This window comes from Octopus sinensis, linkage group LG7 (assembly GCF_006345805.1).
Source record: "Octopus sinensis linkage group LG7, ASM634580v1, whole genome shotgun sequence".
In the NCBI taxonomy this organism is placed as follows: Eukaryota; Metazoa; Mollusca; class Cephalopoda; order Octopoda; family Octopodidae; genus Octopus; species Octopus sinensis.
Window position 1 is genome coordinate 88,254,868 of NC_043003.1, and position 18,008 is coordinate 88,272,875.

Sequence of the window (18,008 nt, forward strand, 5' to 3'; positions counted from 1 at the left end):
ATACAGTGCTTTTGACAGGAAACTACTGGCTGTCCATCTAGGTGTCTGCCACTTTCGCTATTTCCTTGAAGGCCGCACATTTACAGTATTCACGGATCACAAACCACTCACCTTCGCTATGAGTTAGCTCTCGGATTCTTGGTCAGCATGCCAGCAATAACAGCTATCAGCAGTTTCTGAGTACACCACAGACATCCAACACATATCCGGAAAGAGAAACCCAGTTGCTGACACACTCTCTCGTACTCCTACCTGCTCTCACACCTAGCACCAATAACAGAAGGTTTGGATTACAAAGCTATGGCTGCAATCAGGGCCTACCGCACTGCCATCACATCACTTTCTTTGCAGGATGTACATTTTGGCTCTAACTGCACAACCCTACTGTGTGAGGTATCCACTGGGAAGCCACAACCAATCATCCCATCAGCCTGGTGCAAGAAAGTTTTCGACATCATTCACGGATTTTCCCACCCAGGTACTAATGCCACACAGCGGCTGCTGTCAAGCAAATTTATCTGGCATGATATGGCCAAGCAAATCGGGGACTGGACCAGATGCTGCATCCATCGTCAACAAGCCAAGGTCCATCAACACACCAAAGCACCCCTTGGCAACTATGAACCACCTCAGGCCTGATTCAGCCATGTTATCATCGACCTTGTCTCCCCCACCACCACCTTCACAAGGTTGCTTGTATCTACTGATGACCTTGGTAGACCCGTTGGCCTGAAGCTATCCCTCTCCACAGCATTGAAACACAAGAAGTCAACTGAGCCTTCATCGCAAACTGGGTCACCCGTTTTGGTGTCCCAGATAGCATCTCATCTGATCGGGGTCTACAATTCACCTCAAAGCTGTGGAATGACATGTGTGACTTTTTCAGAATCACAATGAACCGCACAACAGCCTACCACCTACAGGCCAACGGATTAGTGGAGAGATATCACCGCCGCCTGAAGGAATCCCTGACAACCAGACTTAAGAGGCTAAATTGGACTGACCAACTCCCATGGGTGATGCTGGGAATCTGCACCGCCCCAAAAGAAAATCTCAGCACTTTCTCTGCGGAAATGGTGTATGGTACTCCTCTTACAGTGTCAGGAGAGTTTCTTCCAAATATGAAGTCAGACCTGGATGTCAAAAGGTACCTCACTCAATTGAGAGATAGTGTGGGCCAGTTGTGCCCTGTTCCCATGTTGACACACGGTACACTCAGGTCATCTGTACAAAATTACCTCTGCACAGCTAACTTTGTGTTCGTTTGACATGACACATGATGAAAATTCCTTCAGTCACCCTATGATGGTCCATATCCAGTCATACATCCTAACTAGAGGACGACAAGACACAGTCTCCATTAATAGATCGAAACTGGACCATCTTGATATTGACAGCTCCGTTCAAGTGGCCCAGCCACCAAACAGGGGCCATCCTAGACAGATCGCACCAACCCTCGACAAGGAACAATCACCAAAGAATTGAATAACCACACACATAGGCAGGACAATTATGCCTTTCCAATGACAGTCAACAGTTGAGGGGTGGGGAGCTATGTAGGGCAGAATTCATGACAAACTTTTATATTCATCTTGGACAAGTGTTTTCTACTATAGCCTCGGGCCAACCAAAGCTTTGTTAGTGGATTTGCTAGAGGGAAACTGAAAGAAGCCTGTCATCTATAATATAAATTGGACATGGGCGATCGTTGTATTCTTTCATTCTTGGGGTTCACAGCCAAACGGCTGGGTGGATTCGCGTGAAAAATGGTACACATGTGCAGACGGGTGCATACATTGGAATGCGGTTTGTATATTTTTCCTAACCCCCATACTTACCGAGAAAATCGATTAAAACTTTTATAATGGAATTCCCCTGTTTGTTCCGCCATTAAAACAACCAGTTGCTCACACAGCCGACATATACCATTTCGCTAGCAACAAGGGGAGTACAGGATGATTCTCAGCCAAAACTTTCGCTATGCTGTCTCTCTTCTTCTCTCTCACATACACACGCACGCACGCACACACATACGCACACACATACACACACACATCCATTTCATATATCTTCCTTCAATTTCTGCCATCTGCAAATAAAATTTTTACGGATATAACTGCTTACAAAAATAGGGATTAATGTATAATTTCTTTCTATGTTCATAATTAAATCAATGTTTTAATGATTAGACAGAGGTCCAATAGAATAGCTCTCAGAAACAGACTACGTACAAATTCTTTCTTCACAATTCCTGAAGCTGTTTTCTGACAAGCGGGGAGGCTCCAATCAAAACAGGGGACCCGAAATGATAAGGTTGATAAACGCTGTTATAGATTATGCCTAACCGAAAACGATCACAGCCACATCATCCAAACAGAGCGGGTTTATGTAACGGATTTATTTTTGTAGCGATGCCTGTTATGGTGCAACATTGGGATCGCCAGTTTGTAACGGTTTGTTCTTGTAACGATAAAGTTTTTAATTGAAGTCGAGGGTCACCAATTGTAAGTGATGAAGTTTTAAGGAAGTATTTATTTACTGTTACGTTACAAATACCTTGCCTCGACGAGCAGGTTTTGATACATCCAAAAGCATGCGAAGTAAAGTTAGTTGCGATAGAATGTTTCTTTACATAGTTTGACGTAGACGAATAGTTAGTAGTAATCAACAGATAGCGATAGAATGTTGTTGTAGGAGAACAGAATTAGAGCCAGAGAGAATTGTAGGGTGTTGTCTCACAGCTGCTGACAGTAATTTTTATTTCTCTCGTTGACCATTAAATTTAGTAGAGGTATTCCTTGTAATCATGGTTCTAGCAGTCATCTCCTTAACTAATTGAGTCGTCACGAGCTGCCTCGTTCAGTTGTCGACAAGTGACTAACTCCGTTGAGTCGTCACGACTGTGATGAACTCATTTTTGCTTGGGAAGTGCTTGCTTATATAAAGATCCAGAAGAATAGATATATCATTAAGAACAATAGATTTACTTGGTGATCTTGTTATCTCTATTCTAGCTTTTGGTGAAGTAGAAGAGGTTAGAAAGGATCAAGTAGTGAAAACATTATTTTGACCTAGCTAAATGCATCTGGAAAATGCAAAACTGTTGTCAGAGAAAAACCATTGTTCCCTCGTGGGAAAAGTTCTGTTGCTGTGATAATTTAAATTTGGCTATAGTGGATCGAATCTACTTCATGCATGCAGGATTCACTACATCGTCATTCATCATCATCATCATTTAACGTCCGTTTTCCATGCTAGCATGGGTTGGACGGTTCGACCAGGGTCTGGGAAGCCATGGAGGCTGCACCAGGCTCCAGTCTGGTTTGGCAGTGTTTCTACAGCTGGATGCCCTTCCTAACGCCAACCACTCCGTGAGTGTAGTGGGTGTTTTTTACGTTCCACCGACACAGGGGCCAGACGAGGCTGGCAAACGGCCACGATCGGTTGGTGCTTTTACGTGTCACCGACACGGACGCCAGTCAGGCGGCGCTGGCATCTGCCACGTTCGGACGGTGCTTTTTACGTCCCACCGGCACAGGTGTCATATATATATATATATATATATATTTACTGCCGCTCTGTCCCCAATCAAAACTTCGCCTTTTGCGGTGCGCCCGCCCTTTCCCACCCCACCACAAATACCGGATATCTCTATATTCGCACCATCTACACCGGATATCCCTTCTCCCACCACCATTACGTGTGTCTATTCTTCCAACCCCTCCTCCTCAACGGGCTATTTCAGCATGTATTACCTGTGCTTCTCTCTCCTAGGACAAATGCAGCTGGCGCAGCTGCTCATCAACCCACCCACTTAACCAGTTATCTTACGTTTCTTTCTGTTTAGAAATCTGTCACCACCCATACCAGTTATCGCTTCTCCTAACTCCCCCTCCTCACTGGTGCTGTTCCCTATATTACCTGCACTCTCTCTTCTCTATCCCTCCCTCTCTTTCTCTCCCTCTCTCCTCTCTCTCTCTGCCTGAACCCTTCCCGCCGCAAATACAACCATTTTTCAACTGAACCCCTCCTAACCTAACACTGGAATATCCATATTTCTGCTACACCGCTTAAAACTACATCATTCAATGACCATAATGCTTGCTTCTGGAATATCAATATTTCTGCCACACAGCTTTCATCTACATCATCAATGACCTTAATGCTTATGCTTACAAAGCTGCTAACACCGGCTCCTACCTCCAGCAGGGGCAACAATCTTAACATGCCTAAATGCTTGAATGTTATCAGGTCGGAAGAGAGATCAGATGAAGCATGCCTAAAAGACGAATACCACAACAACCCTCTTTTTTTCAGGCGCTGAATTACATCCCTTCTCCCCAAATATCACCCCACATTACCATCCCAGTTTTCAGAGTTGGCACTGTCAATGTTGGTACACTGAAAGGTAGGTCTAGTGAGATTGTAGAGATGCTTGAAAGGAAACGGGTTGATGTATGCTGCATACAAGAGGTAAGATGGAGAGGTGCTTCAGCTAGGGTCCTCACAGGCAAGGCACATAGGTATAAAGTCTTCTAGCAAGGTAACATGGATGGTGTAGGGGGTGTAGGCATACTCCTTGCGGAGAAATGGGTGGATAAGGTCATAGAGGTTGTCAGGGTATGCGATAGAGTGCTTAAGCTCAGGCTAGTCCTACAGAACGGCACAGCTACAATTATCTCCGCTTATGCCCCACATGCGGGGCTACCAAATGATTAGAAGGACCACTTTTATGATACCCTTCTGCAGGCTACCTCAAAGACGAGTGGCAATGACCTCATCTTTGTGGCTGGAGACTTTAATGGACATGTCGGGCGGGAATCGGGTATCTTCACTGGGGTACACGGTGGCCATGATATCGGCACCCGAAACGATGAGGGAACCAGGCTACTGGAGTTCTGTGATGCATGTAACATTTTAATCTGCAACACTAACTTCAGGAAGCCACACAGCCACCTTATAACCTATCAGTCAGGGGACTCTGCTAGCCAGATTGATTTCATCCTCACCAGACAGCGGGACGCAGGGTTGCTCTTAAATACAAAAACCCTCCCGAGTGAAGAATGTACCCCTCAGCATAGGCTAGTCATTAGTGACTTTAGGCTTGAGGCCAGAAGGATACCAAGAAGCAGACCAATCCAGAAAAGAAGGATTTGGGAGCTAAAGAACCCTTCACATGGTCAGAGATTTAGGGACATCCTCATCAAGAAATTTGATGAGAGGGAGGAGGAGCTACAGACATCGGACATAGAAGGTAGCTGGCAATTCCTATAGGACAGCTTGCTGAGTGCCACAGACCAAGTCTCTGGATGGTGCAAAGTCCCTTCCAGACCTAGAGTTACATGGTGGTGGCATAGTACAGTAGACAAAGCCATTAGAGCAAAGAAACAGGCCTGGAAAGCCTGGAAGGGTGGGGGTCGCAGGGAACTATACCAGGCAGCCAAAAGGGAGGCTGGGCGGCAGGTATACATAGCCAAGGGTGAAGCAGAAAAAACAACAAAAATATTATTAAAAAAAAAGTTTTGTAAGTTTGCCAATGTCCAGCGACGTGAGGACCAAAGAACTGAAGTATTTGGAATTGCAAGACAGTGTGTGAGAGAAAATTGTGATGTCACACGAGAGAACTGCGTCCACGTGGATGATGGTGCACTTGCTTTCAATATTTCTGAAAAGAAAGAGGCTTGGAGAAGCCATTATGAGAGACTGCTGAATGTGGAGAATGAATGGGAGGAGGGAGAGCCTGCCAAATGTTGACCCAGTAGAGGGACCAGCTATCCGAATAGACAGCTCCCTAGTAGATAAAGCAATTAAGGGTATGAAACCAGGAAAAGCCCCTGGCCCATCAGGAATCACTGCTGAGGTGCTTAAAACATCTGGTGGTGTGGGCTATGGCCTAGTCACCCCCATTGTAAACCAGGTAGTTCATAATGGAGTCATACCCAATGACTGGCGTAGCAGCACCATAGTCAACAGCTTCAAGGGTAAAGGCGATGCTCTTGATAGAAATAACTATAGGGGTATTAAACTGTTGGATCAGGTGATGAAGGTCACAGAGAGGGTCATAGCCCATCTCATTAGAGAGAGTTTGCTTAGATGAGATGCAGTTCGGTTTTGTGCCAGGTAGAAGCACCACTGATGCCATATTCCTGATTCTACAAGTGCAGGAGAAATACCTAGCTAAAGATAAACCCTTCTACATGGCTTTCGTGGATTTGGAGAAAGCCTTTGACAGGGTCCCCCGATACCTTATCTGGTGAGCGATGCGGAAACTGGAGATTGACGAATGGTTAATAAGGGCTGTACAGGCCCTATACAGAGAGGCTGTCAGCAAGGTTAGGATTGGCAATGAGTATAGTGAAGAATTCCGGGTAGAAGTAGGGGTCCACCAAGGTTCAGCCCTCATATATATTTTATATTCCTCATGATGTTAAAATTCTAAAGAAATATATATTTCTTTATTGCCCACAAGGAGCTAAACATAGAGGGGACAAACAAAGACAGACAAAGGGATTAAGTTGATTATATCGACCCCAATGCGTAACCGGTACTTTATTTATCGGCGGAATTTGAACGCAGAGCGTAACGGCAGACGAAATACAAATTTCTTTATTGTCCACCGGGGGCCAAACATAGATATGGACAGTACAATTGATAGGATCAGTGAATCGATATGATTTTACATAAATGTGACTTTAAAAATAAAATACAATACATAAAAAATCGAATGGAATACACAATACAATAACAATACAAATGAAGCGATGATCAGGTTACGCTCCGACCCCATAAGCCCCGATCTACCGCTGATACCTTTTTTTTTTCTTTTTTTCCGTCTATTCACACGGTTCCTTGCACGCACAACACTCGTACAACATGCTTCCATCTCTTTTGGAACGTACACTCCGACAGACACCTCTTCTCCAGCCACAGTTTCCTTTTCAAATGAAAAGAAAAAAAAGATCGTAAATTGTGGCCAGAGATAAAGTTGCCTGTCTTAATTCCTTTTATCCTAGTTTTCCATACTGTCTCTTTTGCTATTGCTACAACAGTGAGAAAACAATTCTTACCTTCGTTCGTTAGAACTCCCAGTGGGTTAATTTTTATAATTGACTCAGTCGACAGCTGTACTCTTCCTTCGCTGGACAACAGGTGTTCAGCATAAGCCCACATTTCAGTTATCTCCGGACACTGAACAATAGCGTGAGGGATGGTTTCCCTGTCCTCCCCGCATCTTGGACATGTCGGCGGCTGACGTTTACCATGTCTTGCGAGCTTATCCCAAACGGGCAAGGCACCTCTGTAGCATTGCCAGGTTAAGGACTTTTGGAAGTTGTCCAACGTTCTCAACCCGAATGTACGATGAAACAAACTGTCCAGTTGAATAAATCCGAGACCTAGAGTCGACCCCAGGCCATCGTCGCATTCAGACTCTACCAACCCACTATATAAAATCCGTGTGGAAGACCCACCGCTGGCGTTGCCCGAGCGCCGGAACAGCAAGAGGGCCTTACGGCACTCTATGCCACTCACTCGACCTCGGTCTACGAGAACACCAGGCTTCCTGTTCGCAAAAACTCTTGAACTCAGGGAACATTTGTCTGGCTAGCGGAGACCACACCCGTTCACTATCCAGGAGAATCCAGAGGTGCCTCAACCTCAACGCATGTCTGCGCATCATTAACCAAGGCATCCCTAAACCTCCCTTTAAAGGCTTTTGACAGCAGACAGAGCGTTTCACAAGTGGCGACCTGCCCTTGCACAAAAAGCGAAAGAGCTGTCTCTCCAATCTGATCAACCACGAATCCGGACAGGGCACGACGATCAGGCGGTAGGTAATGACAGATGCGATAAACACATTGGCCACCTTCGACCAACCTGCCTTCTAGGTCAGAAAAAACCAACTTTTTCTCGGCTACCCGGTTTCTTTTTAGTAGAACCAACACCCCACCCCCACCTCTCGCCCGGCTCGGAGAAACGTATTTCTCGTAGCCGTTCAGGAGGGGGAGCAGATCTCTTAGCCCCTTCACCCAGGTTTCCGTTGCAACAATTACATCCAAATTTCTCGACCTGATGTCATTTAGAAAGCGTCCTTGCTTCCAGCTTGACATCAGGCCACGAACATTTATACAACCAATGTGAATAGACATGACTTACCTGTTTAATCAGGATGGTCCGGAGGAGGGGGACCTTCCACCTTTTTTTGATCCAGGGTCGGAGGTGGACGGTCTTTGGAAATAGATTTGTCAAAATGCCGTCTCACCACCGACACAGAATTATCAGGTGGAGGGGGAGTCTCCACCTTTTCCTTTTCTCGCGGGATCGGGGCTGGTAATCCATGAAATATCGACTTGCTAAAATCTAATTTCACCGAAGATACTGTCTTTCTGTATTTGTTTTGTAAAATTCTATGAGTCTTATTTGAGATTTCATATACGTCGTAATTGATAAATTCCTCTGAAAGGTTGTCTAATTTTTTTTACAGTCTTTATCAGTTGAATGTCTCTCGTTTGCTCAGTATCTTTAGTGCATACGGCTATTATACCCTTTTCTTCTTTTTCTCTTCTGGCAGTCTTTTTTGGTCGTTGTTCTGTAGTAGTCGCCGCTCTCGGTTGAGTTGCTGGTTGTATTTTCCTTTTGTTTGTTGTTTTTTTCTCACATTTTTCTTCTTCCTCTTTGTCTTTTTTCTCCTCTTCCTCATTTTCCTTGCAGTTCCTTCGAATGTGGCCTAATTGACCACATAAAAAACATCGAGGTTTTCGGCCTTCAACAAACACCACGATGTTCTCCTCCCCTACCTCAATTGTCTCGGGAATTGCTTGAATTATTTTAGGGTCCGCTTGAATGAGGAGATTAATTGTTTGACCATCCCAATGTGCGTTTTCGGTAGCGGTAGCCTGGAGGAGAGTAATTTTTTTATTCCTCTTTGATTAGGACTGCCGCCAACAACCACATAAGGTCCACTTCCGGTGGGACCCTTGTAATTTTAATACTGGACGTTCTCATCCCCATATAGGTGGGAATGAGCTCTACGTCGTTCGTTTTCAGCGTTTCTACTGAGTTATTTTGTGCTATTTCTTTCTTGGTGAACTTTACTTGCGCCGTTCCGAATTTCTTGCCTCTTCTCAGATAAACTACGTCGCCCCATATTGGCTTTAAGCACTTTTCTATTTTCTCTTCTGACATTCTTTCAGTTTTTCTTTTTTGTAAACAATATGTTTTGAAAATTATTGTTTTTTGTTTTTCTTCTTGTAGTAACTTTTCCGGAGGTTCAATTTTCACAACGTTGTCAGTTATTTTCATCATTTGGCTGTATTTCATAAAGTCGCTCTTATTCGTCGAAAGCAGCCGAGTTCCACCCCCAGCTGCCAACGCAAAACTTTTTTTCCCATTTTTTGGTTCTGTCTGGATGTTAGGTACATCAATCATTCTTTTCGACACAATGCCCTTGTTCTCTGGCAAAATCGGAAACTCTTCTGGTGAAAGTTCTGACGAGCTTTCAGACACATCTCCAAAAAAATCAAAAATATTATCCATTCTGCTATTCCTTCTTGTAGCGGGGGAAACCCTTATTTCCCTGTCTGTAGTTGGCTCCTCACCGGACATGTATTTTCTCCTCTCAACAGGAGAAACAAATATTTCTGCTCCAACGGTAGGCTCCTTGCTAGACGACATTCTTCCCCCCAAAGGGAGGATGAACAATGCGTGCTACTACAAGCACTAAGTGTTTTCAAATGAAAACTCCAACAGTTAAGTTATTCAACAGTTTAACAAGAAACAACAGTTATTAGTGTAAGAAGTAAGATCACATGCGGTCGTATCGTGCCAGGAATACGGTCGCATGCGGCTCTACTCTTAACGAAATCATTACAAGCCATAAAATACATACAACGACAATAGGACATAAGTGAATTGACACAAGTCTTCTGTTGGCAGATAAATATTATTTATTTACATATTTTACAATCATGCTAATGTTGGGAGTTTGTAAGTGTTAGCATGTTTTGTGTCTGTGTGTTCGTGGGGCATAAAAGGTACTGACCATAGGATTAACCACGGAACTCGGTTTACAGTTCATGTTGTTTGTATCAGTATAGCACAAGCAGTAGCAGAAACAATCGCCTATCTCTAAGTTGAGCAGCAAGCAGAAACAATCGCATATCTCTAAGTTGAGCAGTAGGTGGTCTAAGTTAGTTCTTAGAAGAACTAGAACTCAAGACAAAAATGCCTGTGAAAACTGGTTTATATACTATTTGGTTGGCTCACCGAACTCCAGAAAATGGAATTTTAACCGAAGGTCTTGATTGGTTGATTCGCGATTGGCGCGAAAATAAGTCGAGACAATTCGCGTCACGTGTCAACCAGTGGCGCGAACTACGCAGGAACCCTCGTGTCACACGTCAACCAATCAAGTTAGTGTTTAGAAAAAGAACAAGTTGGCCAAAGATGGTTGTAAGCTCAAACGAGATTATTTCTGCTTTGCCGTTCACACAGTGAAGATATTAGATATCGCTATAGTCATATAACAAAGTGGCTGAAACTGCCACGCTACATCAGCCTCTCACCAGAAAAATTGTTACAATTTTACGAACGAAATTAGTTATACATATGTACTTTTTTCTTTATATATATATACACAAATGCATTTACAAGGTTAAAACATATGAATTTAATCTTTCCGCTTACATTGTTTTTCTCCTTTTACTGAAAAAAAAAATAATGTTTTTTTTTTTTTTTGTTAAATAATCCATGAATATAAATCAAATCTGTCTCTTTTTTATATATATATATATAATCCATGGATAAAAATTTTTTAAATTCTTTTTTTTTTTAAAGAATATATCTTCAAACAAACTGAGAAAATTTTTTGGGAAAGTGTACAGTTCTACCACTTATAGTTTTTTTTACATTTGTAGGTGATTTTAGAATCGATTTCGCTTTTCCCTCAAAATCGGATTTGTTGTTATCTATATCATTTTTTTGTTTCAAGTTGTGTTGATGTGTGTTGCTCATATCTCTGGTTTCATGACATGGATAATGGTCGAAATAAGCTTTTTTTACTCTGTCGACACTGACAATTTCTTTCTTTCCATTCATCTCCAGAGTCATAGTTTTGTCTGTAACCGACAAGACTTTAAAAGGTCCGGTGTATTTATATTTCAGCGAATTATGAGCTGCATCGTTACGGACATACACATGTGTCCAAGATTTTATATCCGAAAGAAGAAAACTTTTAACATTTTGCAATTTTCTTGTACAAGAAGGAATATCCGTAAGAAATCTTTTTAGACGAGTTACACAGTCATTAACATCTCCGTCGAAAAAATTAGTTTCTTCGAACATTTGAGCAGGTAAAGTTAACGTTGTTCCGTACAAAAGTTCAGCCGGAGAATACTGTATAGTTTCTTTAACCGCACTTCTAATTCACAACAATACCACTGGCAATGCCTCTAGCCAATCGTTAGAATTAGAATAAGTTCGTAATGAAGCTTTCAACTGTCTATGGAACCTTTCTACCATTCCGTTAGATTGTGGGTGATATGAAGTTGTACGAATTCTATTAATTCCCAACAATTTATTGAATTCTGCGAATAAGCTAGACTCAAATTGTCTACCACGATCTGTTGTCACTGTATTTGGAATGCCGAATCTAGACATCCAATTGGTAAACAAAGTTTTTGCTATATTTACTGCAGATACATCCTTTATCAGATAAGCCTCGGGCCATCTGGAAAAACGGTCTACACACGTCAACAAATACATATTATCCTCGCATGGAGGCAAGGGTCCCACTATATCGATGTGGATGTGTTGGAATCTCGCATCCGGATTTGCAAATGTGCCTAACGGTGCTTTGATGTGCCGCTGCACTTTAGATTTCTGACATTGCATACATGCTTTGACCCACGAACAAATATCCTTATTCATACCAGGCCAAACAAAACGGTTTGATACTAACTTCAACGAAGCTTCTATACCTGGATGAGATAAATTATGTAGGCTAGAAAAAACATTTTTTCTATGCTTTTCAGGCACAAATGGTCTCGAAAAACCTGTAGAAATATCACACCAAATATGTGAATTACATGAATGTATCAGCAACATTTTAAATTTTAAAGCAGTTGAATCGGAATTTTTATATGAAGAAAATTCTTTATCTGCAACTTGATCCTTAGACATTTCTTCCAAATTTATTGTGCTTATTGAGCTTAATGTGTCTACATTTATTCGAGAAAGTGCATCTGCTGCTATATTTTTCTCCCTTGATAAAACGTATATCCACAGTAAACTGTGAAATAAAATCAAGGTGTCTAATTTCTCTAGGAGAATATTTTTCGGAAGAATTTTTCAACGCATATGTTAACGGTTTATGGTCAGTGAATAAAGTAAATGACCTACCTTCAAGAAGGTGTCTGAAATGTTTGATTGACAAATAAGCTGCCAACAATTCTCTGCCGAACACACTGTATTTAGTTTCTGGTGCCTTGAATTTTTTTGAAAAAAATGCCAATGGTTGCCAGGAATCACAATGAAATTGCTGTAGAACCCCACCGATTCCAACATCGGAAGCATCAACCATCAATGATAATTTCGCTTCAGGAACCGGGTGGTTTAAAAGCGTTACTTTACACAGCTTCTCTTTGATTCCTTGAAAGGCTTGTAATTCCTGTTCTTGTAAGGTTATGGCTTCGTTTTTTTTTCTTTCTATTTTTCAATAGCTCAGTTAAGGGATATAGGGTTTCCGTGACTTTAGGAATGAACTTTCTGTAAAAATTGACAATCCCTAAAAATCCTCTGAGCTTCTTTAAATTATTTGGTACTGGGAAGTTTTTTTATTGCTTCCACTTTCTCTGGTAATGGGAGAATTCCATCTTTATCGATAAGATGACCCAAAAAGGATATGGTCGTTTCGCCAAAAACACATTTCGATGGGTTTATCACAATTCCAAATTTTGTTAATCTTTCGAAGATTTTTTTTAAATGCTCTTCATGTGTTTCTTCCGATGGACTAGCGATGAGAATATCGTCTATATAAGCAAACACGAAAGGTAAATCTCGTGTTACTTCATCCATGAACCTTTGAAAAGTATTTGCCGCATTCCTCAATCCGAAGGGCATGCGAAGAAATTCAAACAAACCAAATGGAGTGGTAATGGCTGTCTTCGGTATATCGTTTTCTGCCACAGGAATTTGGTTGTATGCCCTGACTAAATCTATCTTTGAAAAAATGGTACAACCACTCAAGGAAGTCGCAAAATCCATTATGTGGGGTATTGGATATTTGTCAGGCTTTTTTTTCGCATTCAGTTGTCTGAAATCTCCACAAGGTCGCCAGTCGATAAGGTTTTTCTTTACCATTACTAATGGTGTTGACCAGCTACTACTAGAAGGACGGATTATACCCAAATCCATCATATGCCGAAATTCCGCCTTAGCTACCTTCAATTTCTCCGGCGATAATCTCCTTGGCTTAGAAAAACTCGGTGGTCCTTGTGTGATGATGTGATGTGTCACTGAATGCGTACACGTGGTATTCAGAGTTAACTGCTTCGTGATTTGTGGATAGTTTTCCAAAATCTTGTGGTACTTATTTTCTGTGGACGCTATGAAATATAGTGGACTGATTGTTGCTCTTCTGCATCTCATTCCCTGAATTTTTAGGGAAGTTTGTGTATCTATTAATTTTTGTTTGTTCACGTCTACCATTAAATGATAGTGCGCCAAAAAATCCACTCCTAATATTGGATATGGTAAATCTGCTACTATGAATACCCATTTGTATTCTCTTCGCAAATTTATGTCCAGCGTTAACCTGATCTCTCCAAACGTTTGAATTTCAGACTGATTCACCGCCTGAAGAGTCATATACACGGGTTTGGTTTTCTGTTTTAAGAGCCTTACAGGCCATATCGAACATGCTGCTTCTGTATCCACGAGAAATCTTTCTTTTGATGTTAAGTCGTATACGAAAAACATGCGACTTTTTACAATGTTACCCACAGACTTCGTCGCATCCAATCTATGGTTTAGAAGTTTCCCGAATTTTCCTTTTTTTTTTAATAAGGAAATCAAATGCACAAGGTTTAATACATTTGAATGACTTGTCTCCATATTTAGCATGGTACCAACAGATGGCGTTTCTTTTTAAACTAGGGCTCCTCGATTTCCTGCGCCATCTTGCATTTTGTTGTTGAGCCGGGCGACTGTTCCTTTCGAGTTGCAAACTCTCAATTTTTTTTGTCAATAATTCAAATTGTTTTTCATAACAACTTTTTAATTCCTGTATTTCATTCGAAATAGAAGGTATTGCATTTACAGTTTCTTTGGACGATAGTTCCAGAATACCGTCTGCTAAATCTGCCAACTGTTTAATGGAGTTTTGGTTTTTTACGGCCGAAAGCAAGGTTTGAGTTTTATGAGGCAATTTATTGAAAAACACTTCCTTGAGATAAGATTCTTCTATCTGCTGATCTCTCAGAAGCTCATTCATTCTTCGGAGAAGTTGTGTGGGTTTTTTATTACCCAACTCTTCATTGTTGAATAACTTCGCAAACTCTTTTTGTTTAGAATTTGATGTTCGTTTCAATATTTCCTCTTTAATTGAAGAATAGGAAACTGGTTCTATCGGGCTTAGTAGCAAATCTCGAATTTCATTACTTACAGGTGGAGGTAAATTGCTAAGCATTATATTGTATTTTTGCTCTTCACTTGCAATTTTATTAGCTTTAAAGCTTGCCTCCAGTTGTGTTAACCAAATTGCGGTGTCTCCAGTCCACGGAGGACAATTTAATACATTCACAGAAGCTTGTGTGTAATTTCTATCGAAATATGACGTCTCAAATTCTCTTATATTGTGCTCCATTATGTATGGATATTTTCTCAAAAGAAAAAAATTTTTTTTCTTTTTCCTTTGTTATGTTGTTGAGCTTTTAACAGCTCGAAATATTCTTATATTGCTAGAAAGTGCAGCTAAAATTTTCTTTCCTAAAGTTTCTTCTTCAGCATTCTTCTTGTTTCAACTTTTAAATGCTTGTTAATAAAATATTCATGCCACAATTCTGTACTTATGTTTATCATCGGCTGTGTAGTATATCAGAATGGCTGCGTGGGGTCACCAGTGTAAGAAGTAAGATCACATGCGGTCGTATCGTGCTGGGAATACGGTCGCATGCGGCTCTACTCTTAACGAAATCATTACAAGCCATAAAATACATACAACGACAATAGGACATAAGTGAATTGACACAAGTCTTCTGTTGGTAGATAAATATTATTTATTTACATATTTTACGATCATGCTAATGTTGGGAGTTTGTAAGTGTTAGCATGTTTTGTGTCTGTGTGTTCGTGAGGCATAAAAGGTACTGACCATAGGATTAACCACGGAACTCGGTTTACAGTTCATGTTGTTTGTATCAGTATAGCACAAGCAGTAGCAGAAACAATCGCCTATCTCTAAGTTGAGCAGCAAGCAGAAACAATCGCATATCTCTAAGTTGAGCAGTAGGTGGTCTAAGTTAGTTCTTAGAAGAACTAGAACTCAAGACAAAAATGCCTGTGAAAACTGGTTTATATACTATTTGGTTGGCTCACCGAACTCCAGAAAATGGAATTTTAACCGAAGGTCTTGATTGGTTGATTCGCGATTGGCGCGAAAATAAGTCGAGACAATTCGCGTCACGTGTCAACCAGTGGCGCGGACTACGCAGGGACCCTCGTGTCACATGTCCACCAGTGGCGCGAACTACGCAGGGACCCTCGTGTCACATGTCCACCAGTGGCGCGGACTACGCAGGGACCCTCGTGTCACACGTCAACCAATCAAGTTAGTGTTTAGAAAAAGAACAAGTTGGCCAAAGATGGTTGTAAGCTCAAACGAGATTATTTCTGCTTTGCCGTTCACACAGTGAAGATATTAGATATCGCTATAGTCATATAACAAAGTGGCTGAAACAGCCACGCTACATTAGAAACAGCAGTTATTAACAATATTAATACCAAGAAACAGCAATTTTTACCACGAACACATGCGCGACAGAGGAAATACGGCTACACATTTCACCCGGCGTGCTAACGATTCTGCCTGCTCGCCGCCTTAAAAATGCTAAAGAAATATATATCGAATAATATTCTTGACAAAGATGGAATGTCTTTTATATTCCTCATGATGTCTTTTGATAATGTTCCCAGGGACCCATTAAATAACTGACGCTATCTTTCCACAATCGAGCTATCTCGTATTTAAGAGGATTGTATATGTCTATTTTTTTTTTTGCATTTCTTCTTAACTGTTCGTGGGTCCAAGGGGAATATATCATCAATTATAGAGCGCATGAGGTTCACCTTATCCACTAGATCCGGCTTGTTGGGCTCAAGCATCTGGTCTGTTTGGATTGGGAAATCATCATCATCGTCGTCGTTATCATCATTATTGAGTGGGAACGTTCCCAATGCTAGTATAAGAAATAGGATCACATGTGGTCGTATCGTGTAGGAAATACAATCGCACGCGGTCCCATTCTTAAGGAATTATTACAAGCCATAAATACATACAATAACAAAGAACATAAGTGGATTGACTACAAGTCTTCTGTTTGAGAGGTAGATAATATTTTATTTACAATGGTGTTAAGGTTAGAAGGTTGTGAGTGCTAGCAAGTGCGTGTGTGCATGTGTGCATGCAACACGTGTTTCTGTCTGTGTGTTCGTGTGTGTGGCAGAAAAATCAGGGTGCATGCGGTTGACATAGAAAGTACCTGATGGTGGAGGCGGCGAAGATAGTAGGCTTCTTGTGTTGAGTGTACATTAGCGTCGTAGCTAGTTGTAGCAGGAACAATCGTATATCATTTGGTTGCGCAGCGCTGTCTCTGAAACCAGTTCTTACAAGAACTAAAACTAAAGACAGGTAATTGATTTACTGTTTATGAGGTACACGAAGTGTAAGAGTTCAATATCAAGATGTGTCTCGGAGCTGAGATTAGTTGAATCACTTGTGTTTATCTTTCTCTTGATACGGATATTCTTTCAGATATATTCACTGTAGCCGTTTTCCCGTGGTTAGATTTTCACCTAACCGCTTGAGCTGAATCTGTAGTTATCTTGTGTACAAGTGAAATCTTCGTAGATAGAGACGATGTTGGCGATGACGTCGTGTCTGTCGCTTGGTTTTTGCAGCGTCTTAATTATATGTTCTGCTTGGTTATTTTTCTCTTGATATAGATATTCTGCAACTGTTTTTCCGTGGTGAGATTTTCACACTAACAGTATGAGTTGAATATGTAGCCATCTTATGTACAAGTTAAATCTTCGTAGATAGTTTTGCTTGGTGGTCGCCTGCCTTTCGAACTGGAACATGGTTGAGTATGCTCTGTGTGGTCAGAGGTTTAGTCCTCACAAGGACTAGAAACCAAAGACGAAAGGTGTCTGAAAACACTCCTTTATATACCGTTTGGTTGGCTCAAACGAACTTCAGAAATGGAATCTTAACCAAAGGCCGCGATTGGTCGGCCTGGAACAATGGCGCGAAATATGTAGAGACAAACCGCGTCACATGTCAACCAGTGGCGCGAACTATGTAGAGACCACTCGTGTCACATGTCAACCAATGGCGCGAACTATGTAGAAACCACTCGTGTCACATGTCAACCAATCAGGTTAGTGGTTACAACAACGTTAAACTAGCCAAAGATGTTTGTAATCTCAAACGAGATCATTCTTAATACTTTTCTCAAACAGTGAAGATAGCAATGAAGAAAACAATATTGCTACACTAGCTTCCAATGCTAGCTTTTTTTTTTTTTTTGGATATTCATTTATCTGTTAAAACGTCAAAACCGACTACTACCACGATACTTACCACCATCTCCAACTACGCCGATGTGGACACATTATTTTGTATGTATCCTTCTGAAGATAGGCCTTTACGCCCGAAATATATAAAGGGCATTTTCAGCTTTCTGCATCGTTAGAAATTGTCATTTAATATAGCTAAGGAATTAATTTATGAATGG

The 18,008-nt window shown here is 41.3% G+C and overlaps 1 protein-coding gene across 1 annotated transcript; it reads right to left on the minus strand.

Annotated features, from left to right (window-relative positions):
* Positions 1-14,017: 14,017 nt before the first annotated feature.
* LOC115214453 lies at positions 14,018-14,860 on the minus strand. The gene has a single exon (XM_029783651.1). It carries the CDS (start codon positions 14,858-14,860, stop codon positions 14,018-14,020), a length of 843 nt encoding a protein of 280 aa, XP_029639511.1.
* Between the last annotated feature and the right edge of the window lie 3,148 nt (positions 14,861-18,008).

Excerpts from the sequence above, each read along its gene's own strand:
- LOC115214453 (XM_029783651.1), bottom strand. The coding sequence starts at position 14,860 with ATGGAGCACAATATAAGAGAATTTGAGACGTCATATTTCGATAGAAAT.